This window comes from Vipera ursinii, assembly GCF_947247035.1.
Source record: "Vipera ursinii genome assembly, chromosome: 2".
In the NCBI taxonomy this organism is placed as follows: domain Eukaryota; kingdom Metazoa; phylum Chordata; class Lepidosauria; order Squamata; family Viperidae; genus Vipera; species Vipera ursinii.
In genome coordinates this window covers 20,319,397-20,339,381 of record NC_139513.1, presented here as the reverse complement: position 1 = coordinate 20,339,381, position 19,985 = coordinate 20,319,397, and the positions used below count along the sequence as shown (strand labels likewise).

The window sequence follows — 19,985 nt, the reverse complement described above, 5'->3', positions numbered from 1 at the left end:
AAGCACCTTTGGGACAACCATGACCTGGATGACTGAGAATCTCCACAGGCATTTAGGGTTAGCCTGTTTCCCAGGCTGAGGTTCATATGGTTTGTTTGGAATGGGCTTAAACAATTTGAGTAACCCAGACACTATGATGTTTTAAATCATGGTTACATCTTGACACAAATTCCACCAATAACAATACAGAAAAATATCTGCAGCTCAGGACTGAAATGAGAGGCCCTTGGTCTCTGTGAGCTTGGTTGTTTTCTTGCAGATGTTTCATTTGGGCAATGAAGTAGCTAAGTAATATCAAGAGTGCTTTTATTTAATAGATTAGACCACGGCTAGGCAACCTCGGCTCTTTTATGACTCATGGACTTCAACTCCCAGAATTCCTGAGCCAGCCAAGCTGGCTCAGGAATTCTGGGAGTTGAAGTCCATGAGTCATAAAAGAGCCGAGGTTGCCTACCCCTGGATTAGACACACCACAATCTAGCATCGTGTGGGACCTCAAGCTTACTTTTGGAAAAGATATACAAAAGAGAGCCTGATACTATATTATCCAGGAGGAGGAAGGGCAAGCATATCAAGATAGAAATAAATAGCTTCAAAGCCTTTGCATTTTAGCAGTCCAGATGCACTGAAACTGCTTGGTTTATTTTGTTATATCCAGGGCTTTTTTTTTCTCATAGAACGCTCAGAACGGAGTTCCGGCACCTTTTTTGGATGGAACCTTGTAGGGTAGGCAAGGCAGGTTGTATGACATGTGAGAGTTCCGGCACCTTTTCCTTTTACAAAAAAAGCACTGGTTATATCTGGCTAGCACAATGTCATTAATAGCAAAATTAGGGTTGACGGTTCTATACTTACTTCTAAGACTTTGAATTTCCGTCATTTGTTGAAATATTTTCCCTGCTTTGGGGGGGGAGGGAAGAGATAAAATTCACAGCATATTGGGAGCACCTGGCTTGTCAGGTGGTTTTCAGTGACTCTATCCTGCACACCGCTAAATCAGGGCAAGCATCTTTGGGGGCAGGCGTGTATCTACAGTTCAACTATCAGCTTATTGAGAGAGCTATCATGCCCCCAAAGCAGAACAAGGGAGGACTTACCCCGCAAAGCCCAGAACAAGTCCAGTGAAAGGAGAGTCTCGCCTCGAGGTCTCAAGAGGCAAGCGTAACAAACTGGGTCGCAAGCAATAAGAACCTCCCAACCCAGTAAAACCGAAAGTCCCGCGAAACGCCGTTCAGCCCGGCTTTTACAAGCGAGGCGCCCAATCCCGCCCCTATTCAATTAGAACTCCCGAGAGCCTCTGCGCCGCGGCTCTGTTTTTAATTTGTCGCCGGCCCTTGAGAGCGTTACTCAATCCTGATTGGCCCAGGTGAGCGATAGCACTGTCCTATAGTGTCTCGTCTTTCTTTTCGTAGGAGAGAGAGAGAGAGAGAGAGTGTGTTGCCCAATCCTGATTGGGCAAGACGGGCGACAGCAATGTCCAATGGCGTTTCGCCTTTCTTTTCGCAAAGGCTACCCTTCGTTTTTAAGAACTTCGACCCAGGAAAGTGGGCGGGGCTTCTTGCGCAGGAGGAGGCATCAACGACCAATTTGGAGGCGTGCAAATGCCGGAGGTGGAAATTTTCTTAATGCGATAACGGAGCGAAAAATGTCGTTTTCAATTATCAAGACGGTTTCCATTAGCACCTCTGCTTGTCCTCTCGGCATATAGCTTCAGTGAATATCACAAAAAGGCTTCTTTTCCTGGCATTGGTAGATCGCGGTGTAACATCCTGGCTGAGCCATTAAATCAGGGGTGTCAAACTCAATTTCATTGAGGGTCGCATCAGCATTGCGGTTGCCCTCAGGGGGCCGGGTGGGTATGGCCAGGGTGGGCATGGCCTACTGAATGGGCGTGGCTAGAGTGCTTATGGCCTACTGGGTAGGCGTGGCCAGCTCTACATCGTTTGCATCAAGGGTGCCTATGGGGTCCTGGGCAGGAGTGGGACAGATCTGAGGGTCTCTGGCAGGAGGAGGGTCTCTGGGCCAGGGCCAAGGCAGTGGGGGCTGTTCCCTCACTGTTTCCAGGATGGCTTCACGGGCCACATGAAACCACTTCGCGGGCCAGATCCGGCCCCCGGGCCTTGTGTTTGACATGTCTGCATTAAATGATCAGAGGCAGGGGAATTCTCTGTAAGATTTTCTTTTTGTTCTTTGTCTACCAGGCGTCCTTTCATCCAGCAAACAAACACATCAGGGTCCCTGCCAATCGATGGTTAGGGTATATCAGCCCAGGCTTTATTCTCCCTTAAGTTTTTAACAAAAAACAAACTGTCAAATAGAACAACCTCTGCCATCATCTTTGGACCGAGACATCCTCTGAGAAAATGAAAATGGATGTATAGTAGATTTTAAAATGTGCTCATCAGCCCTGGGGAAAAAAAGTATACAAAGATAAGCTGAGAATCAGCTTTAGGGATCACTACAGATTCTCAAAGCAAAATGAACAGCATTTTTTCCAGGATAGTATGAGAAGGTCTACCATCAGGAGATGGTTGGACTAGAACAAGCTTTTCAACCTTTTCACTCATTGTACCACTTTTAGGATATGGCAACATCCAAGTTCCACCAGTCACCTAGCAAGGTGTCAAAAACTTGACCAAAAAAAGGAAAAAAGTGATAAAGTAGAGGTAGTCCTCGACTTACAAGAGTTTGCTTAGTGACTATTCGAAGTTACAATGGCACTGAAAAAAGTGCCCCCCAAGCCACAGCCGAGCAAGACGCCTGCCTGCCTGCCCGGTGGCGCTCTTCCTCCTGTCTGAGGTTTTCATTGTTGTGAGCATTTCTGTTGAGGATTGGCAGCGAGGGTGGGGGGTATTTGGTTTTTATTCCTCCCCCCTGTCTGCTGGGTGGTTGCAGCAGGTTTTGGTCACTTCACATGATCCTGGGACACTGTGACCATCATAAATAGCCTTGGTGGAGCAGTGGGCTAATGCCTCCTTAAGTAACACCAGCTGCCTGCAATTAGTGCAGGTTCGCATCCCACCAGGCTCAAGGTTGACTCAGCCTTCCATCCTTCCGAGGTAGGTAAAATGAGGACCCAGATTGTTGGGGGCAATTAAGCTGACTTTGTAATAATGCCGCTTGGGGTGGGTGTGAAAGCCCTAATAAGCAGGCATATACATAGAATGAAGGCTACTGCTAAGTTTGTAAGCCGCCTTGAGTCTTCGGAGAAGGGCGGGATAAATGGAATTAAAAAATAAATATAAATCAGTTGCCAAGCATCTGAATGTAAATCACAAGACCCTGGAGATGCTGCAACATTCCAGCTGATCGGTGCTTCTTCTGGACTCAGCAGAAGCGCCATGATCAGTGCTGATTTCCAGCTGATTGCTGCTTCAGAGCTCAGCAGAAGCACCAGGATCAGTGCCGAGCTCCAGCTGGAGCCTGGCGCTGATCCTGGCGCTTCTGCTGAGCCTTGACAGCCCCGAAGAAGCGCCAATCAGCTGGAAAGTAGCACTGATCCTGACACTTCTGCTGAGCTCTGACAGCCCTGCAGCTCCAGCCATCTCTCATTCAGGCTTGTGCAGTGCTGCCACCGATTCAGCTCATTCACCTCCCCCAGTACTACTTTTCTAGGATGGTTGCGTACCACTTGCCAGGTGTCAATATACCACAGGTGGTACCCGTACCACTGGTTGAAAAGCCCTAAGTTACTTTTCTTTATGCCTCCAAATAATTAATGCTTCATATCACAGTGATATTGAAATGTCTGGTTGTTAAAACAGTGATTCCCAGAGAATGGATTTAGAACAGAGATCCCCAAACTTTTGGGCACCAGGGACTGGTTATGTAGAGAGAGATTTTTCCATGAACCAGAGGGTGTGTGGTTTAGTGTGCTGCCTGCATCCCACAGATGGGGCTTTGCTTGTTTTTGCTGGCATGCCGTGGCCCGGTACCAGTCCACGGCCTGGAGGTTGGGGACCCCTGATTTAGAAGACATCAATGATTATACCTTATCTGCAATTCATTACAAGGATGTACTTGATTACATATAATGATTACTTTATTTTTAGTTTAAAAATACATTAAAACCATACTAAACACTGCAAAACAAGAATCAAGAAGCTTTTGGGAAAGGAATATTCAGGACAAATTAACACAACTTAAAAGAAAAAGTGTGTCCCATAACACTGCAAAACAAGAATCAAGAAGCTTTTGGGAAAGGAATATTCAGGACAAATTAACACAACTTAAAAGAAAAAGTGTGTCCCATAACACTGCAAAACAAGAAACAAGAAGCTTTTGAGGAAGGAATATTCAGGACAAATTAACACAACTTAAAAGAAAAAGTGTGTCCCATAACACTGCAAAACAAGAATCAAGCGGCTTTTGGGGAAGGAATATTCAGGACAAATTAACACAACTTAAAAGAAAAAGTGTGTCCCATAATACCGCAAAACAAGAATCAAGAAGCTTTTGGGGAAGGAATATTCAGGAGAAATTAACACAACTTAAAAGAAAAAGTGTGTCCCATAACACTGTATAACAAGAATCAAGAAGCTTTTGGGGAAGGAATATTCAGGACAAATTAACACAACTTAAAAGAAAAAGTGTGTTCCATAATACTGCAAAACAAGAATCAAGAAGCTTTTGGGGAAGGAATATTCAGGACAAATTAACACAACTTAAAAGAAAAAGTGCAAAACAAATTAACACATTTTAAAAGAACAAGTGTGTCCCATAATACTGCAAAACAAGAACAGGACAAATTAAAACAATTTAAAAGAACAAGTACCGGTATGTCCCATTTTTCACCAGAGTTGACTGAAAGTAAATTTATCTCCTTTCTCCATGTCAGGATGATCTCCTTTAAGAAGGAATCATTTAAGAAACTTCATTTATGAGGGATCCCATTAAGGAACAAGTAACAGATGCCCAGATCCAACCTATATTCAGGCCACACTTAGCTACAACATCTCCATGGCTAATCCTACTTAGGAAGGGAAGCTGAAATGAAAACAGGAGCATCTGCAAGGGGTGTCAAAAAGTCAAGATGGTGGCCAAAACCATGGGGTCAAAGTCCTACTCTTTTTTACATGGGTCAGAAACAGCACACACATAAAAAGAGGTGGGCCTTGTACAGTCATGGCAGCCATCATGACCTTCATTGCCTCCTCCACACAGAGATGCTCTGAAGGATGATCAGAGGCTGTGTAGCCTTGAAGAAAAGTGAAAGAGAAGCGGAAATCAGGAGGAGAGATAAAAGGCCTCTCTAGAAAATGGAGATCTGAAGTAGGTGAATAGATTTAAAAGATTTTCCTAAGAGTTGAAGCAATTGGATTTCCTTGATTTTCCCAGCTGAAAATTTCAAGGCCTTCTCCCTTCACTGAAGTTCTTGAAAATCTACATTGCAGACATCCCACTGTGACTAGTCAGGAGTCATCTGCCTTCAAAATATTTCATGGATCTTGACAGGTCTTCCCTAGTCTCAGCCGTTTCACCTGAGTTGGGTCTGGCTTCAGAGTTGTATCTTCTGCAAAAGTAAGAGGGAGGGGGGGAAGATAGTTGAGCCCAACAGCAGGCATGAGAGGGCCTAGATTTGGAAATTCAGGTGTTGTTTCTCAAAACAGCAACTTGTGGCAAAATTAAATGAGGTCAGAGTACTAGATCACAAGAAAATCTCCGGGTTGTAGACTAAACTGTGAAGTCAACCATACATCCTTGAGGAAAGCAATGGCAAAGTATCTTTACAGTGTTGGCATGAGGACGCTGAGCTTGTTGATCAGAAGGTCGGCAGTTTGGCAGGTCGAATCCTGAGTGCCGTGTAGCAGAGTGAGCGTGTTAACGCGTCCCAGCTTCTGCCAACCTAGCAGTTCGAAAGCATGTAAAAATGCAAGTAGAAAAATAGGGACCACTACGGTGGGAAGGTAACAGCGTTCCGTGCGCCTTTGGCATCTAGTCATGCCGGCCAAATGACCACGGAGACGTCCTCGGACAAGCGCTGGCTCTTCGGCTTTGAAACGGAGATGAGCACCGGCCCCTAGAGTCGGAAATGACTAGCACGCATGTGCAGGGGAACCTTTACCTTTACCTTACCATAACTAGGAGCTGATCTCAACTTAAGGCACGTGTATTTCATCTCGTTCTTTACTCCCTAGTCTAGCTCATACTCCCTGTCTCCGCTCTTAGCTTTCTGGCACTCCTGCTCTTTTCCCAACAAATGTTCAAGGGCTGACACAAGATAGTTTTTCAGAAGATTGGTTGGTTTTATTTTAATGTAATAAGGTTTCCTTCTCCCAGAACAAACTTCAGTATTTTCTGAATTTGTAATCTTTGGTGGCAAATCCTTCAGGGCCTTCTCTATAAGTAACCCTTAAATGAGCAGTATAGTGAAATCAAATAAGATTTTAATAGCAGAATAACACATAATCCATAACTCAGCAGTTATGCATTGACTCCTGTTGTATTCCTTTCCCTCCTGGGAATCCTTTCTTAAAAACTTTAACCACCCCAAAATTGGATTCAGGTTTTTCCCTCACCCTCCACTGACAGCTAATGGTCTTTTTTTGGGCAACTCCCTTTTCAATAAATCCTTCTCCTTCTCCTCTTCTTGAGGGGAAAAAAAAAGATTTTAAACTTTCAGCTGCAGTCAGCACCTTCATTCAATGCTTCGTCGCTGGAGGCTTTCAAGAAGATGCTGAATAGCCACTTGTGTCAGAAATGGTACAGGGTCTCCAGCTTGAGCAGGGGGTTGGAGTAGAACAAACATGTCAAACACAAGGCCTGGGGGCCAGATCCGGCCCGCGAAGTGGTTTCATGCGGCCCGCGAAGCCATCCTGGAAACAGTGAGGGAACGGCCCCCACTGCCTTGGCCCTGGCCCAGAGACCCTTCTGCCAGAGACCCTCAGATCTGTCCCACTCCTGCCCAGGCCCCAATAGGCACCCTTGATGCGAACGATGTAGAGCTGGTCATGCCCACCCTGTAGGCCATACGCACTCTAGCCACGCCCACCCAGTAGGCCACGCCCACCCTGGCCACACCCACCCAGCCCCCTGAGGGGAACCGCAATGCTGATGCGGCCCTCAATGAAATTGAGTTTGACACCCCTGGATTAGAAGATCTCCAAGGTCCCTTCCAACTCTGTTATTCATTTATTAAAAAAACATAATGTCACTTTCTAAATGCATGTTAAAATAGCCTCAACTTCCTACAAGAAATATGGGCACTGCCACCTTATTGTCCATTGTCTATAGATGCCAGATATTTACCATTTTGTTTCTTCAGCAGATATCCAGATGCAAGAGTTTCTTGGAAAGAAAGAAGAAAAAAAATGTATTTTTTAGTTTTGTACCCTAAGGCGACACAGTATATACTTCCTCTGTTGTTGTTGTTGGGGGTTTTTTGCCATAAAATTACCCCTCACAATACATTGGTGAAAAAGCGACATTGACCCAAAACACTCAGGGACCTTCTGTTTTGAGTCCAGGATCTTCACTATCTTACACTGGCCACACCAATGTGGTACTAAAAGGAGCTCCCCCACTCCATATATGTGAGCTACATTCACTACCAACCCTACGTGAAGTACTAATACCACTTTACAATGCCTTGGTAAGGCCACACCTGGAATACTGCATCCAGTTTTGGTCACCACGATGTAGAAAAGATGTCGAGACTCTAGAAAGAATACAGAGAAGAGCAACAAAGATGATTAGGGGGCTGGAGGCTAAAACATATAGGGAACGGTTGCTGGAATTGGGTATGTGTAGTTTAATGAAGAGAAGGGTGAGGGGTGACATGATAGCAGTGTTCCAATATCTCAGGGGCTGCCACAAAGAAGAGGGAGCCAAGCTATTCTCCAAAGCACCTGAAAGCAGGACAAGAAGCAATGGATGGAAACTAGTCAAGGAGAAAAGCAACCTAGAACTAAGGAGAAACTTCCTGACAGTTAGAACAACTAACCAGTGGTGAATGCTCCAACACTGGAAGTTTTTAAGAAGAGACTGGACAGCCATTTTTCTAAAATGGTATAGGGTTTCCTGCCTTAGCAGGGGGTTGGACCAGATGACCTCCAAGGTCCCTTCCAACTTCTTCTTCTTCTTCTTCTTCTTCTTCTTCTTCTTCTTATTATTATTATTATTATTATTATTATTATTATTAATAATAATAATAATAATAATAATAATAATAATAATATTATATATTATATATTATTATATTATTATTATTATTATTATTATTATTATTATTATTATTATTATTATTATTATTATATTGTCCCCCACCAATAGCTTAAAGCATCCTTGTAACAAAACATTCAAAAAAAGCTGAATTGAATGGCAACACAGTGAAGAATCCCCTTCATGGATTACTGCCTTGTCGTGGCGAAGGGGCTTGCGTAATTCAATGAAGCTATGAGCTATGCCGCGCAGGGCCACCCAAGACGGAAAGGTCATAGCAGAGAGTTCTGACAAAACGTGATCCACTGGAGAAGGAAATGGCAAACCACTCCAGTATCTTTGCCATGAAAACCCTATGGACAGTACCAAAAGGCAAAACGATATGACGCTGGAAGATGAGCCCCTCAGGTCGGAAGGCGTCCAATATGCTACTGGGGAAGAGCAGAGGGCTAGTACTAGTAGCGCCAGAAAGAATGAAGCGACTGGGCCAAAGCCGAAAGGACGCTCAGCTGTGGATATGTCTGGTGGTGAAAGGAAAGTCAGATGCTGTAAAGATTCTTTCTCCATAGGAACCTGGAATGTAAGATCCATGAAACAAGGAAAGCTGGACGTGGTCAAACAAGAGATGACAAGACTAGACATCGACATCTTAGGTATCAGCGAACTAAAATGGACAGGAATGGGTGAATTTAATTCAGATAACCATCAGGTATAATACTGCGGGCAAGAATCCCTCAGAAGAAATGGAGTAGCCTTCATAGTCAATAAAAAGGTAGGAAAAGCAATACTGGGATACAACCCTCAAAATGACAGAATGATCTCAGTTCGAATCCAAGGCAAACCATTCAATATCACAGTAGTCCAAGTCTATGCCCCAACCACCAGTGCTGAAGAGGATGAAATTGACCGGTTCTATGAAGCCCTACAGCACCTTATAGAACTAACACCCAAAAATGATGTCCTTATCATCATGGGAGATTGGAATGCTAAAGTAGGAAGCCAAAAGATAACTGGAATAACAGGCAAGTTTGGCCTTGGAGTACAAAATGAAGCAGGGCACAGGCTGATAGAATTTTGTCAAGAGAATACGATGGTCATAGCAAACACTCTTTTCCAACAACCCAAGAGACGGCTTTACACATGGACATCACCAGACGGTCAACACAGAAATCAGATTGACTATATGCTCTGCAGCCAAAGATGGAGAAGCTCTATACAGTCAGTAAAAACAAGACCAGGAGCTGACTGTGGCTCAGACCATGAGCTTCTTGTTGCAAAGTTTAGGCTTAAATTAAAGAAAGTAGGGAAAAGCGCTAGGCCAGTCAGGTATGAATTAAATCATATCCCTGTTGAATATACAGTAGAGGTGACAAATAGATTTAAGGAATTAGATCTGATAGACAGAGTGCCTGAAGAACTATGGACAGAGGTTCGCAACATTGTATAACAGGTAGCAACCAAAACCATCCCAAAGAAAAAGAAATGCAAGAAAGCAAAATGGCTGTCTGAGGAAGCTTTGCAAATAGCTGAGGAAACAAGGGAAGCAAAAGGCAAGGGAGAAAAAGAAAGATATGCCCAATTAAATGCAGAATTCCAAAGAATAGCTAGAAGAGATAAGAATGCCTTCTTAAATGAACAATGCAAAGAAATAGAAGAAAACAATAGAATAGGGAGGACCAGAGATCTTTTCAAGAAAATTGGAGAGATGAAGGGAACGTTTCATGCAAAAATGGGCATGATAAAGGACCAAACTGGCAGGGACCTAACAGAGGCAGAAGAGATTAAGAAGAGGTGGCAAAATTACACAGAAGAACTATACAAGAATGAGCTTAACGTCCCTGATAATCACAATGAGGTGGTCACTGACCTCGAGCCAGACATCCTAGAATGTGAAGTGAAGTGGGCCTTAGAAAAGCTGAGCAATAACAAAGCTAGTGGAGGTGACAGTATTCCAGCTGAGCTATTCAAAATCTTAAAAGACGATGCAGTAAAAGTGCTACACTCAATTTGCCAGCAAATTTGGAAAACTCAACAGTGGCCACAGGATTGGAAAAGATCAGTTTACATTCCAATTCCAAAGAAAGGCAGTGCCAAAGAATGTTCAAACTATCGCACCATTGCACTCATTTCACATGCTAGTAAAGTTATGCTTAAAATCCTACAAGCTAGACTCCAGCAGTATGTGGATCGAGAACTACCAGAAGTACAGGCAGGATTTCGAAGAGGCAGAGGAACTAGAGATCAAATTGCCAACATACGCTGGATCATGGAGAAAGCTAGAGAGTTCCAGAAAAACATCTACTTCTGCTTCATTGACTATGCTAAAGCCTTTGATTGTGTGGATCATAACAAACTGTGGCAAGTCCTTAAAGAGATGGGCATACCAGACCATCTTATTTGTCTCTTGAGAAACCTATATGTGGGCCAAGAAGCAACAGTGAGAACTGGACACGGAACCACTGATTGGTTCAAAATTGGGAAAGGAGTCCGGCAAGGCTGTATACTGTCGCCCTGCCTATTTAACTTATATGCAGAGCACATCATGAGAAAGGCAGGGCTAGATGAATCAAAAGTTGGAATTAAGATTGCCGGAAGAAACATCAACAACCTAAGATATGCAGATGATACCACTCTAATGGCAGAAAGTGAAGAGGAACTAAAGAGCCTCTTGTTGCGAGTGAAGAAGGAGAGTGCAAAACTTGGGTTGAAACTAAACATTAAGAAAACCAAGATCATGGCATCCGGCCCTCTCAATTCTTGGCAAATAGATGGGGAAGAAATGGAGGTAGTGACAGATTTTATTTTCCTGGGCTCCAAGATCACTGCAGATGGGGACTGTAGCCAAGAAATTAAAAGACGCTTGCTCCTGGGGAGGAAAGCCATGGCAAATCTAGACAGCACACTAAAAAGCAGAGATATCACCCTGTCAACAAAAGTGCGTATAGTCAAGGCTATGGTCTTCCCAGTTGCAATGTATGGCAGTGAAAGCTGGACCATACGAAAGGCTGAGCGCCAAAGAATTGATGCCTTTGAACTATGGTGCTGGAGAAGACTCCTGCGAGTCCCTTGGACTGCAAGGCGATCAAACCGGTCAGTCCTAGAGGAGATCAACCCTGACTGCTCTTTAGAAGGCCAGATTCTGAAGCTAAAACTCAAATACTTTGGCCACCTAATGAGAAGGAAGGACTCACTGGAGAAGAGCCTAATGCTGGGAAAGATTGAGGGCAATAGAAGAAGGGGACGACAGAGAATGAGGTGGCTGGATGGAGTCACTGAAGCAGTAGGCGTGAGCTTAAATGGACTCCAGAATATGGTAGAGGACAGGAAGGCCTGGAGGAACATTGTCCATAGGGTCGCGATGGGTCGGACACGACTTCGCAACTAACAACAACAACAGTGAAGAATCAGACAGGGACAGTGGCCCACTAAACCACATTCTTATATTTGCTGATATCTCAGATATAATATAGCTGCCATGCTGACCTAATAGGATGGGATAAGAAATTAGGTCACCCAGAAAAACTATCAAACCTATTGAATGAAAAACATTTGCTGCCATGTTGTAATTTACAAACATAAAGAGGTAGGCATTGTGTAATGTTATGAGCCAAAGGTGTGTAAGGTACATTCTGCTTTTGATCAGGGCTGCTCAGCAAGTGGCTAATATACTGAAAGCTCAGTATATAGCAGGGGTAGGCAACCTTGGCTCTTTTATGACTCGTGTACTTCAACTCCCAGAATTCCTGAGCCAGCATGGCTCAGCATGGAAACCTCTCCCTTCCCCTCAGCATGGCTGGCTCAGGAATTCTGGGAATTGAAGTCCACGAGTCATAAAAGAGCCAAGGTTGCCTACCCCTGCTATATACTATAGTTGTTTGCATGCTTAATGAATTTATGTCACATCTTCATAGTGATTTGATTACTTTAAGTGAGGTGTGTTTTAGTCAATAAGCAGGCTTTTTTCAATAAAGGAGAATATTTGAAGCTCAGGGTTGAAATGAGAGGTCCTTGGTACTCTCTGGGCTTGGTTGTTTTCTTGCAGACATTTCACTACCCAAACTAGATAACATTATTTGTGCTATCAGAATGGCTTACTTTCTCCTTCCCCAACAAGCACAATTTTCCCTCCATCAAAGGGCCAAAAAAGTAAATGAATTATCCAGAATGGGACCAGTGGGAGAGGCTTTATGTTCTTCCCTCTCTGCTTCAATCAACATAGGGTCCTCCCCTTCCCACAGAAGGTCTCATCCCCAAACAAGAGGAAATGGACTGTTTTGAGACTATTCTTAATGAGGAAAGATATGAACTGTAGAATAGCCTAGGGAGTATGTGAAGTCCATTTTGTAAACTATGGTTGACTTTCCAGTTGTGGCATCGAGACAAACCCTTTCCATTACCCTCAAATTGCTTCACAGCACCAGGCAGAAAAGCACTGAAGTCCTGCAGTCCCCAGATTTCATGTTTAGTCTCTGGTGGAAAGATCGTTGGATTCTCAAATTTCTTCTTCTTCTGATACCTGCAGAGAAATAGACAGTAGTCAATTGTCCTTCCAGCCAGTAATTCTCAGAAGCTTTCTTAAAAAGCGAGGGACAAAATAGAGCTAGACTTAGAAGACAGACTTCATTTTACTATGTCTGATCCAGAAATTTCTCCAGGAGACAAAAGAAATGTGTTTCTCCCTATAAATTTCCTTGATGTATAGAAGAAATGAAGCAGGAAAAGAAGCCACAACTAGGAAAACCATACTGTGGTCAAATACAATTATTCCCAAATCCAGATCTTGTAATCCTAAATTCTGGTGGATTTTCACAGGTACATATGGGCCTTCATGAAAATTGGCATCTTACAAGACCTGATAAATCAGGATGAGTCAACCTGACTTTTTCCCACCCTGCCAACAAAGTATGTATAGTCAAGGCTATGGTCTTCCCAGTTGCAATGTATGGCTGTGAAAGTTGGACCATAAGAAAGGCTGAGCACCAAAGAATTGAGGTGCTGGAGAAGACTCTTGCGAGTCCCTTCAACTGCAAGGCAATCAAACCGGTCAGTCCTAGAGGAGATCAACCCTGACTGCTCTTTAGAAGGCCAGATCCTGAAGTTGAAACTCAAATACTTTGGCCACCTAATGAGAAAGAAGGACTCACTGGAGAACAGCCTAATGCTGGGAAAGATTGAGGGCAAGAGAAGAAGGGGACGACAGAGAATGAAGTGGCTGAAGCAGTAGGTATGAGCTTAAATAGACTCCAGAAGATGGTAGAGGACAGGAAGGCCTGGAGGAACGTTGTCCATGGGGTCGCGATGGGTCGGACATGACTTCACAACTAACAACAACAAAATGTCATTTTTTGTATATCAGAAGACCAGGCAGTTTTCAATACATAGCTATCTGTTTGTCTATCTACCTTTCTACCTACCTATCCACATACAAATAAATATTGACCTGGCCATTTCAAGAAGATATCAACTTACCGGTCCAAGATGCTTTGGGCATCCTAAAATTAAAAAAAAGATTAAACACTCAGTACTTGCCTGTCCAAAGTCCTTCTAAAGCAGGGCTAGCAACTTAAATGCCTTCTAAATATTACAGTGGCTAGAGCAACCAGTATCTCTCACCATTAAGCATACAACTAGGACTGCTGTCCAGCAATATATTGTATTCAGCAATGCCCAGATTCCCCATCTAGATTCTAAAGGCATCCTTTAAAGTTTGGGCAGTAATACACTGAAACACATCACACATAAAGACCAAGAAAACTCAGTGGACATCTTGGAGAAACCAGATTTTGAAAGGCCATATTCAAACTTTAAAAAGTAAGCTAAAAAGTTCTTGGGAAAAAATAGGCTAAACACATTCTGCAAATTGGGTTATACTGACTGGGAACTAGAGAAATAACTCACTAATTCTGTCCTGTACCTGCAGACTAACATTGTAAATCACACTGAAACCTGAATATTCAAGTGATTAAGAAAGTAATGCAGGTAGTCCTTGACTTACAACAATTCATTTAGTGACTATTAAAAGTTACAACACTGAAAAAGTGACTTATGACCATTTTTCACCCTTATGACCATTGCAGCATCCTTGTGGTCATGTGATCAAAATCCAATGACTTGGCAACTGGCATTTATGACAATTGCAGTGTCCCGGGGTCATGTGATCACCTTTTGCAACCTTCTGACAAGCGAATTCAATGGGGAAGCCAGAATAATTTAATAACCATATTATTATTATTTTTTTATTGAAAAGTTTTAAAGTACATTTTAACTTTAACAATCCCCCCTCCCCCCACCCCTACCTAACCCTCCCTATCCCTCCCCCCCATTCCCCCTCCCCCCCCCAACTTCCCAGAGCTAAATACAGGGTATAAAAACAAAGAACAAACATAAGCATCCATATGCTAACAATAATAAACTATTAATTCTATCACCCTCTAGCTCATATAAATGATTACAAGCAATATTAATATTACATATAAAAAGAAAAGGAAACAGAAAAGGAAACTTACTCAAATGCTAAATGAAATTTCTTAGTCCCATATTTGTTCTGAATATAATCAATCCACTTTTTCCACTCCATAATATAACGTTCTTGCGAATGATCTTTCAGGTAAGCCGAAATCTTTGCCATTTCCGCCAGGTCAGAAACTTTTAGAGTCCATTCTTCTATGGTCGGCAGTTCCTCCTTTTTCCAATATTGACCTATTAAAAGTCTTGCTGCTGTGATTAAGTTCAGCATCAACTTAACGTCCACTACAGTAGTTTCTGTAATTATGCCCAGCAAAAACAATTGCGGGCAAAATTTTATCCTTTGCCTAAAGATCTTCTGCATATTCCACCAAATTTTTATCCAGAAAGCCTTAACCTTTTTGCAGGTCCACCATATATGAAAATACGTTGCATCTTCGCTTCCACACCTCCAACATTTAGGCTGATAATTCGGATACATACTTGCAAGCTTTTTAGGGTCTAGATGCCATCTATAAAACATTTTATAAAAGTTCTCTCAAGTTTTGGGCTTGCGTGAATTTTACGTTCCTCACCCAAATCCTTTCCCACGTGTCCATTGTAATAACTTCTTGAATATTCTGAGCCCATTTTATCATACAGTCTTTAACGAGTTCTGTTTCTGAATCAATTTCTATCAATGCAAGATATATCCGTTTGATATGTGCTGGACCCTGGTTTCTAATTTGTTTTATCAAGTTTTCATCAGTCATTGCAAAACCAATTTTCTGGTCTTCTTTCCACCTGGCCCGTAGCTGAGTATATTGAAACCAAGTTTGAACGATCTTCTCATCTCTCAAACGATTGTACGGCTTCAGACACCAGACATTTCTTTCCAAGCTTAAAATCTCCTTGTACGTTGTCACATCATGTTTGAAGCCAACATTTATATTTTCTATTGCATGTTTCGGGATTGCCCACAACGGCATCTTGCAGTCTAACTTATGTCTATACTTCTTCCAAACTCTCAACAATGCCTGTCTTAAAATATGCACTTTAAATACATTATCTACCTTCTTATCATACAACAAATATGCATGCCAGCCAAATAACAAGTCGTGGCCCTCAAGATTTAATAATCTCCCTTGTGTCAAAATAATATTATTAACAACTGCAGTGATTCATGTAACAACTTAACAAGAAAGGTCATAAAATTCATTTAGCTGTCTTGCTTAGCAACAGAAATTTTGGGCTCAGTTGTGGTCATAAGTGTATGGAGATGAATCCATTTTTAAAAAATAAACCCAAACAATTTAATATTAGGAATGTTTTTATTCAGTGGACTAAATATAGAACTAAAATGATTCCTAGGTGTAGAATAAACATCTGGTTACAATATGCTTTCTTGCTTTTTAGCACCCTCCCTGGACATGCAATTGATTGTATAGGTCTGCATAGAGTCTTCTCTTTCAGACATATTTCTTATCAATGCTTCTTGGAAGAACGAGTCAAGCCGTTGGCCCATCTAGTTTATTACTAATTTAACCTTGGAAGCAACTGTCCAGATGTTTAATCTTATCCACAGATGCAAAAGACTGGACTTAGGTCCCTCATTTAGAGAGTAAGACTCTACCTAAAGTGAAGACTCTAGCTACAAAACAAGTGAAGTGTGCTAAACATGTTGCCTGAAGAGTCTGTATATACCAGGGGTAGGCAACCTCGGCTCTTTTATGACTCATGGACTTCAACTCCCTGGCTAAGGATTTTTGGGAGTTGAAGTCCATGAGTCATAAAAGAGCTGAGGTTGCCTACCCCTGGTATATACCTTCGTTGGTATCTACCAAGCTTCCTGCTTCATATCCTGCCTTTCTTATGCAATCATCTCACTTGGGCTGCCATTTTGTAAAAGTACACAAAACAAATTCTTAAAATTCTGGGTGTCCTTACCAAGATGTCTCAATGAGCCCCCCATACCCAAAATTTCTTTTTTTAAGCAGGGTTCTTCATTGTTGACATATTCTAGCATGAAAGCCACTTCTCCCAGCCCAATAACAACAGCAACGACATTTAACTAGCATCTCCTTCACTTTTGTTCCTTCAAGGAAACAAATGCAGGATGAAAAATGAGTCTCAGAGTTGACCTAAATTTCTTACCTCCAGGAATTCCAACACTGGCTGATCACGTTTCTCAACTAAATCCCGCATGATGTCATCAAGAACAAACAGTTCCTTGGAAATTACAGCCATCTGTTCATTTGTTTTCAACATGATTTTCATCTTTACCTCTTCAGTTTTAGTAAGCCACAAGCAGCTTTGTTCTACTACAAGTTGACGCAGATGATTAAACCCCTCTGTCACTTTCTGTCTCTCTGCTTCTACTAGTTGCTGCAGTAAAAAGGAGAATTTGGAAGGGGAGGAGAGCATATCTATTAATTCTTAAGAATCACGGATGACACTTCCAGCAGAAGAACCATCATTGGGCTGGGCTCATACAATGTTCTAACCAGACAGTCCAGTTTGGTAACATTCAGCTCCTGCGTCCATCTAACATGCTAACTTGATCACACAGGATACAGAGGAATCAAAACCCACTTACTTTTATTTTAGCTTAGTTTACCTGTATGAAAGGTAAGTTTACCTGTATGAAAGGTAACAGTACCAAGAACTACTAGATTGGGAATAGTTTGCCTTTACCATTAAAGATGAGACTGCAACAGCAAATTCTTAATTCTTATATTTAATCATTAGACCTGGGTTTAGTGATTTGCAGTTCTCTTAGTTTCAGTCAATATAGTGAGAGAGCTATTGCTGTTATAAAAAGAGTTATAAAAAGCATATCATGGAGGCCTTGATGTTCTGTGAACTTAGTTGTTGGTTTGCAGAAGTTTTATTACCCAACTAACATCAGTAACATAGTTTTCTGGCACTGTTGATGTTACCTAGTAAGGTATAAAATGTCTGCAAGCAAACAACCAACCTCGGAGAACACAGAGGACTCCACGGTTCAATCCTGGGCTACATATATATCTTTCTACAGTATTGGCAGGGCTTTTTTTCTCATAGAACGCTCAGAACGGAGTTCCGGCACCTTTTTTGGATAGAACCTTGCAGGGTAGGCAAGGCGGGTTGTATGGCATGTGTGAGTTCCGGCACCTTTTTCTTTTACAAAAAAAGCACTGAGTATTAGAAATAGGATATCATGATTATTCACTTCCTCAGTAGTAGCAATACCTACAATAAGATCTTGACTTTGTTTTTCTGTATCTGAGAGATGCTCCATAATCACTTTTTTCTCCTTCCTTAGACTCTCAATACTGCTTAAAAATTGATCCTGAAAGAGAAACAAATAGAAGCAAATACAAATAGCTGCATGCAAGCAGACAGCTGGCTGATGAGTTTTAAAGCAGCGTGGACATTTTTTTCTAAATGCTTTCTTTGTTTCTTATTCCATATTCCATATTATTCCGTATTGTGGTTTGGTATGCTGGTCTGACAGCCGCGGACAGGAAAGTATTACAGAGGGTAGTGAGGACAGCACAAGACATTGTGGGCAGTTCCCTGACACCACTGGATGACATCGCCAGGGCTCGTTGCCTTGGAAGAGTGAGGAAGATTCTCAGGGATGACTCACACCCTGGACAGTATCTCTTTACTCTCCTACCATCTGGTAGGAGATATAGGAATATAGCCAGCTGTACCAACAGGCTGAAAAATAGCTTTTATCCGTGGGCTGTTAGGCTTTTAAATGGGACATAATCTCTGTGAACGTATGCAGAATTGACTTGGGAGGCCGGTGTGTGGTGTAGTTGGTTCACATGGTGTGGTAGGATGGAGGGTTTGTTGTCACTGTGTGTTGGGGGAAGAGAGCGGGGGGGGGGGGGAGGCTCAGCTAATCTCAATGTACACATGTTGTACTTTGACAATAAAGGTTTATTATTATCATATCCAAATTTTATACTCAAGCTCCTGAAGATTCTCAGGAGATTCTGCCCTCTTTGGCCACCCCATCATCTGTGTTAATGGTATTATTATGAAACCAACATAAATTTTTCAATCCCACATGAGTGCCCCACCTTGTACTGTTCAGCAGCTTGTGCCACAGAGATAACATCATGAGTCTGGTGCTCCTGGGATCCATCACAAAGCAAGCAGACAGGGACAAGATCATCTTTGCAGAAAAACAACGTTCCCGTTTCATGTCCCTTACAGGCTTTGCTTGTTCTTACCATCTGCTTTGCCTGATCACTCAGCTGCCTGATTAACTGGACGATGTTAGCCAGCTGCCCATTTGGCTTAAAATTCAACCGAGGAACTGCTACTTTGCACTGAGGGCAAGCGGTCTCGTCAGAAATCTGCCCCCAGGACTTCACAATGCAGGCATGGCAGAAGTTGTGCCCGCAGTCAAGAGTCACAGGTTCTATAAGATACTCCGAACACACAAAGCAAGTTATTTCTGACTGTAGCTTCATCCTAATGTTTCCAGTAGCCATGCTGTCCGAAATCACAACAAGCCAAGTTGAGCGTGAGGTCTCTGTTCCCAGAAAAGCTTGAGCAGTTTTAGCAAGCACAGCTGCAGCAGTTCCACCAGAAAGTAAGCTGGATGAGGAAAAAGAAGAGAGAAAATAGCAATGGTGTGGGAGAGAGTTCAATCTTCAGAGCCCTCCTTCCAAAATGTCCTAAATATCAATTGATCACAATAGAGCTGGAAGGGACCTTGGAGGTCTTCTAGTCCAACCCCCTGCTCAAGCAGGAGAAACTATACCATTTCAGATAAGTGACTGTCTAATGACTAGTCTCTTAAAAACTTCCAGTGATGAAGCACCCACAACTTCTGAAGGCAAGCAGTTCCACTGCTTAATTTTCCTCGCTGTTAGGAAGTTTCTCCTTAATTCCAGGTAAAAAAGGGTGAGGGGAGGAAAGAATATGCCTTAGCTTCCTACATTTGCTAGTGTCAGAACCAAGCCAAAAAAATTATGCTATCTAGAGTGTAAATATATGCTTCAAAATGCAATATAGTGGTTAAGGTATCACACTGGCACTAAAGAGACCCCTGTTCACAGACACAAACAGGCAAAACCCCAGAATATAAACCAACAGCAAACAGCACTCCTTACTAGCACGGCTGAGGTTACCTAAGTAGGGTAATGAAACGTCTGCAAGAAAACAAGCAAGCTCAAAGAGCACCAAGGACCCCTCATTTCAACCCTGAGCCACAAATATTCTCCTTCATTGACATCAATGTTTACCTAACTGAGGGATTTGGGGCCAATTGGTCTCTCAACCCAACCTACCTAACAAGGTTGTTGTTGTGAAGAATAAAGATAAGGGAAAGTATTCTGTAAGCTGCACTGAACTATGAAAATAGGAAAGAGAGTCGGACA

The 19,985-nt window shown here is 42.5% G+C and overlaps 1 protein-coding gene across 1 annotated transcript; it reads right to left on the bottom strand.

Moving 5' to 3' along the window:
* Positions 1–5,080: 5,080 nt before the first annotated feature.
* LOC310634756 (zinc finger protein RFP-like) lies at positions 5,081–19,195 on the bottom strand. The gene is made up of 7 exons (XM_083353292.1): positions 18,678–19,195; positions 17,840–17,935; positions 16,759–16,989; positions 13,630–13,652; positions 12,558–12,676; positions 7,249–7,332; positions 5,081–5,512 (listed from the first exon to the last, which is right to left on the bottom strand). The coding sequence occupies exons 1-7, from the start codon at positions 19,092–19,094 to the stop codon at positions 5,439–5,441; spliced, it is 1,044 nt and encodes a 347-aa protein (XP_083209418.1). The 5' UTR covers positions 19,095–19,195; the 3' UTR covers positions 5,081–5,438.
* Between the last annotated feature and the right edge of the window lie 790 nt (positions 19,196–19,985).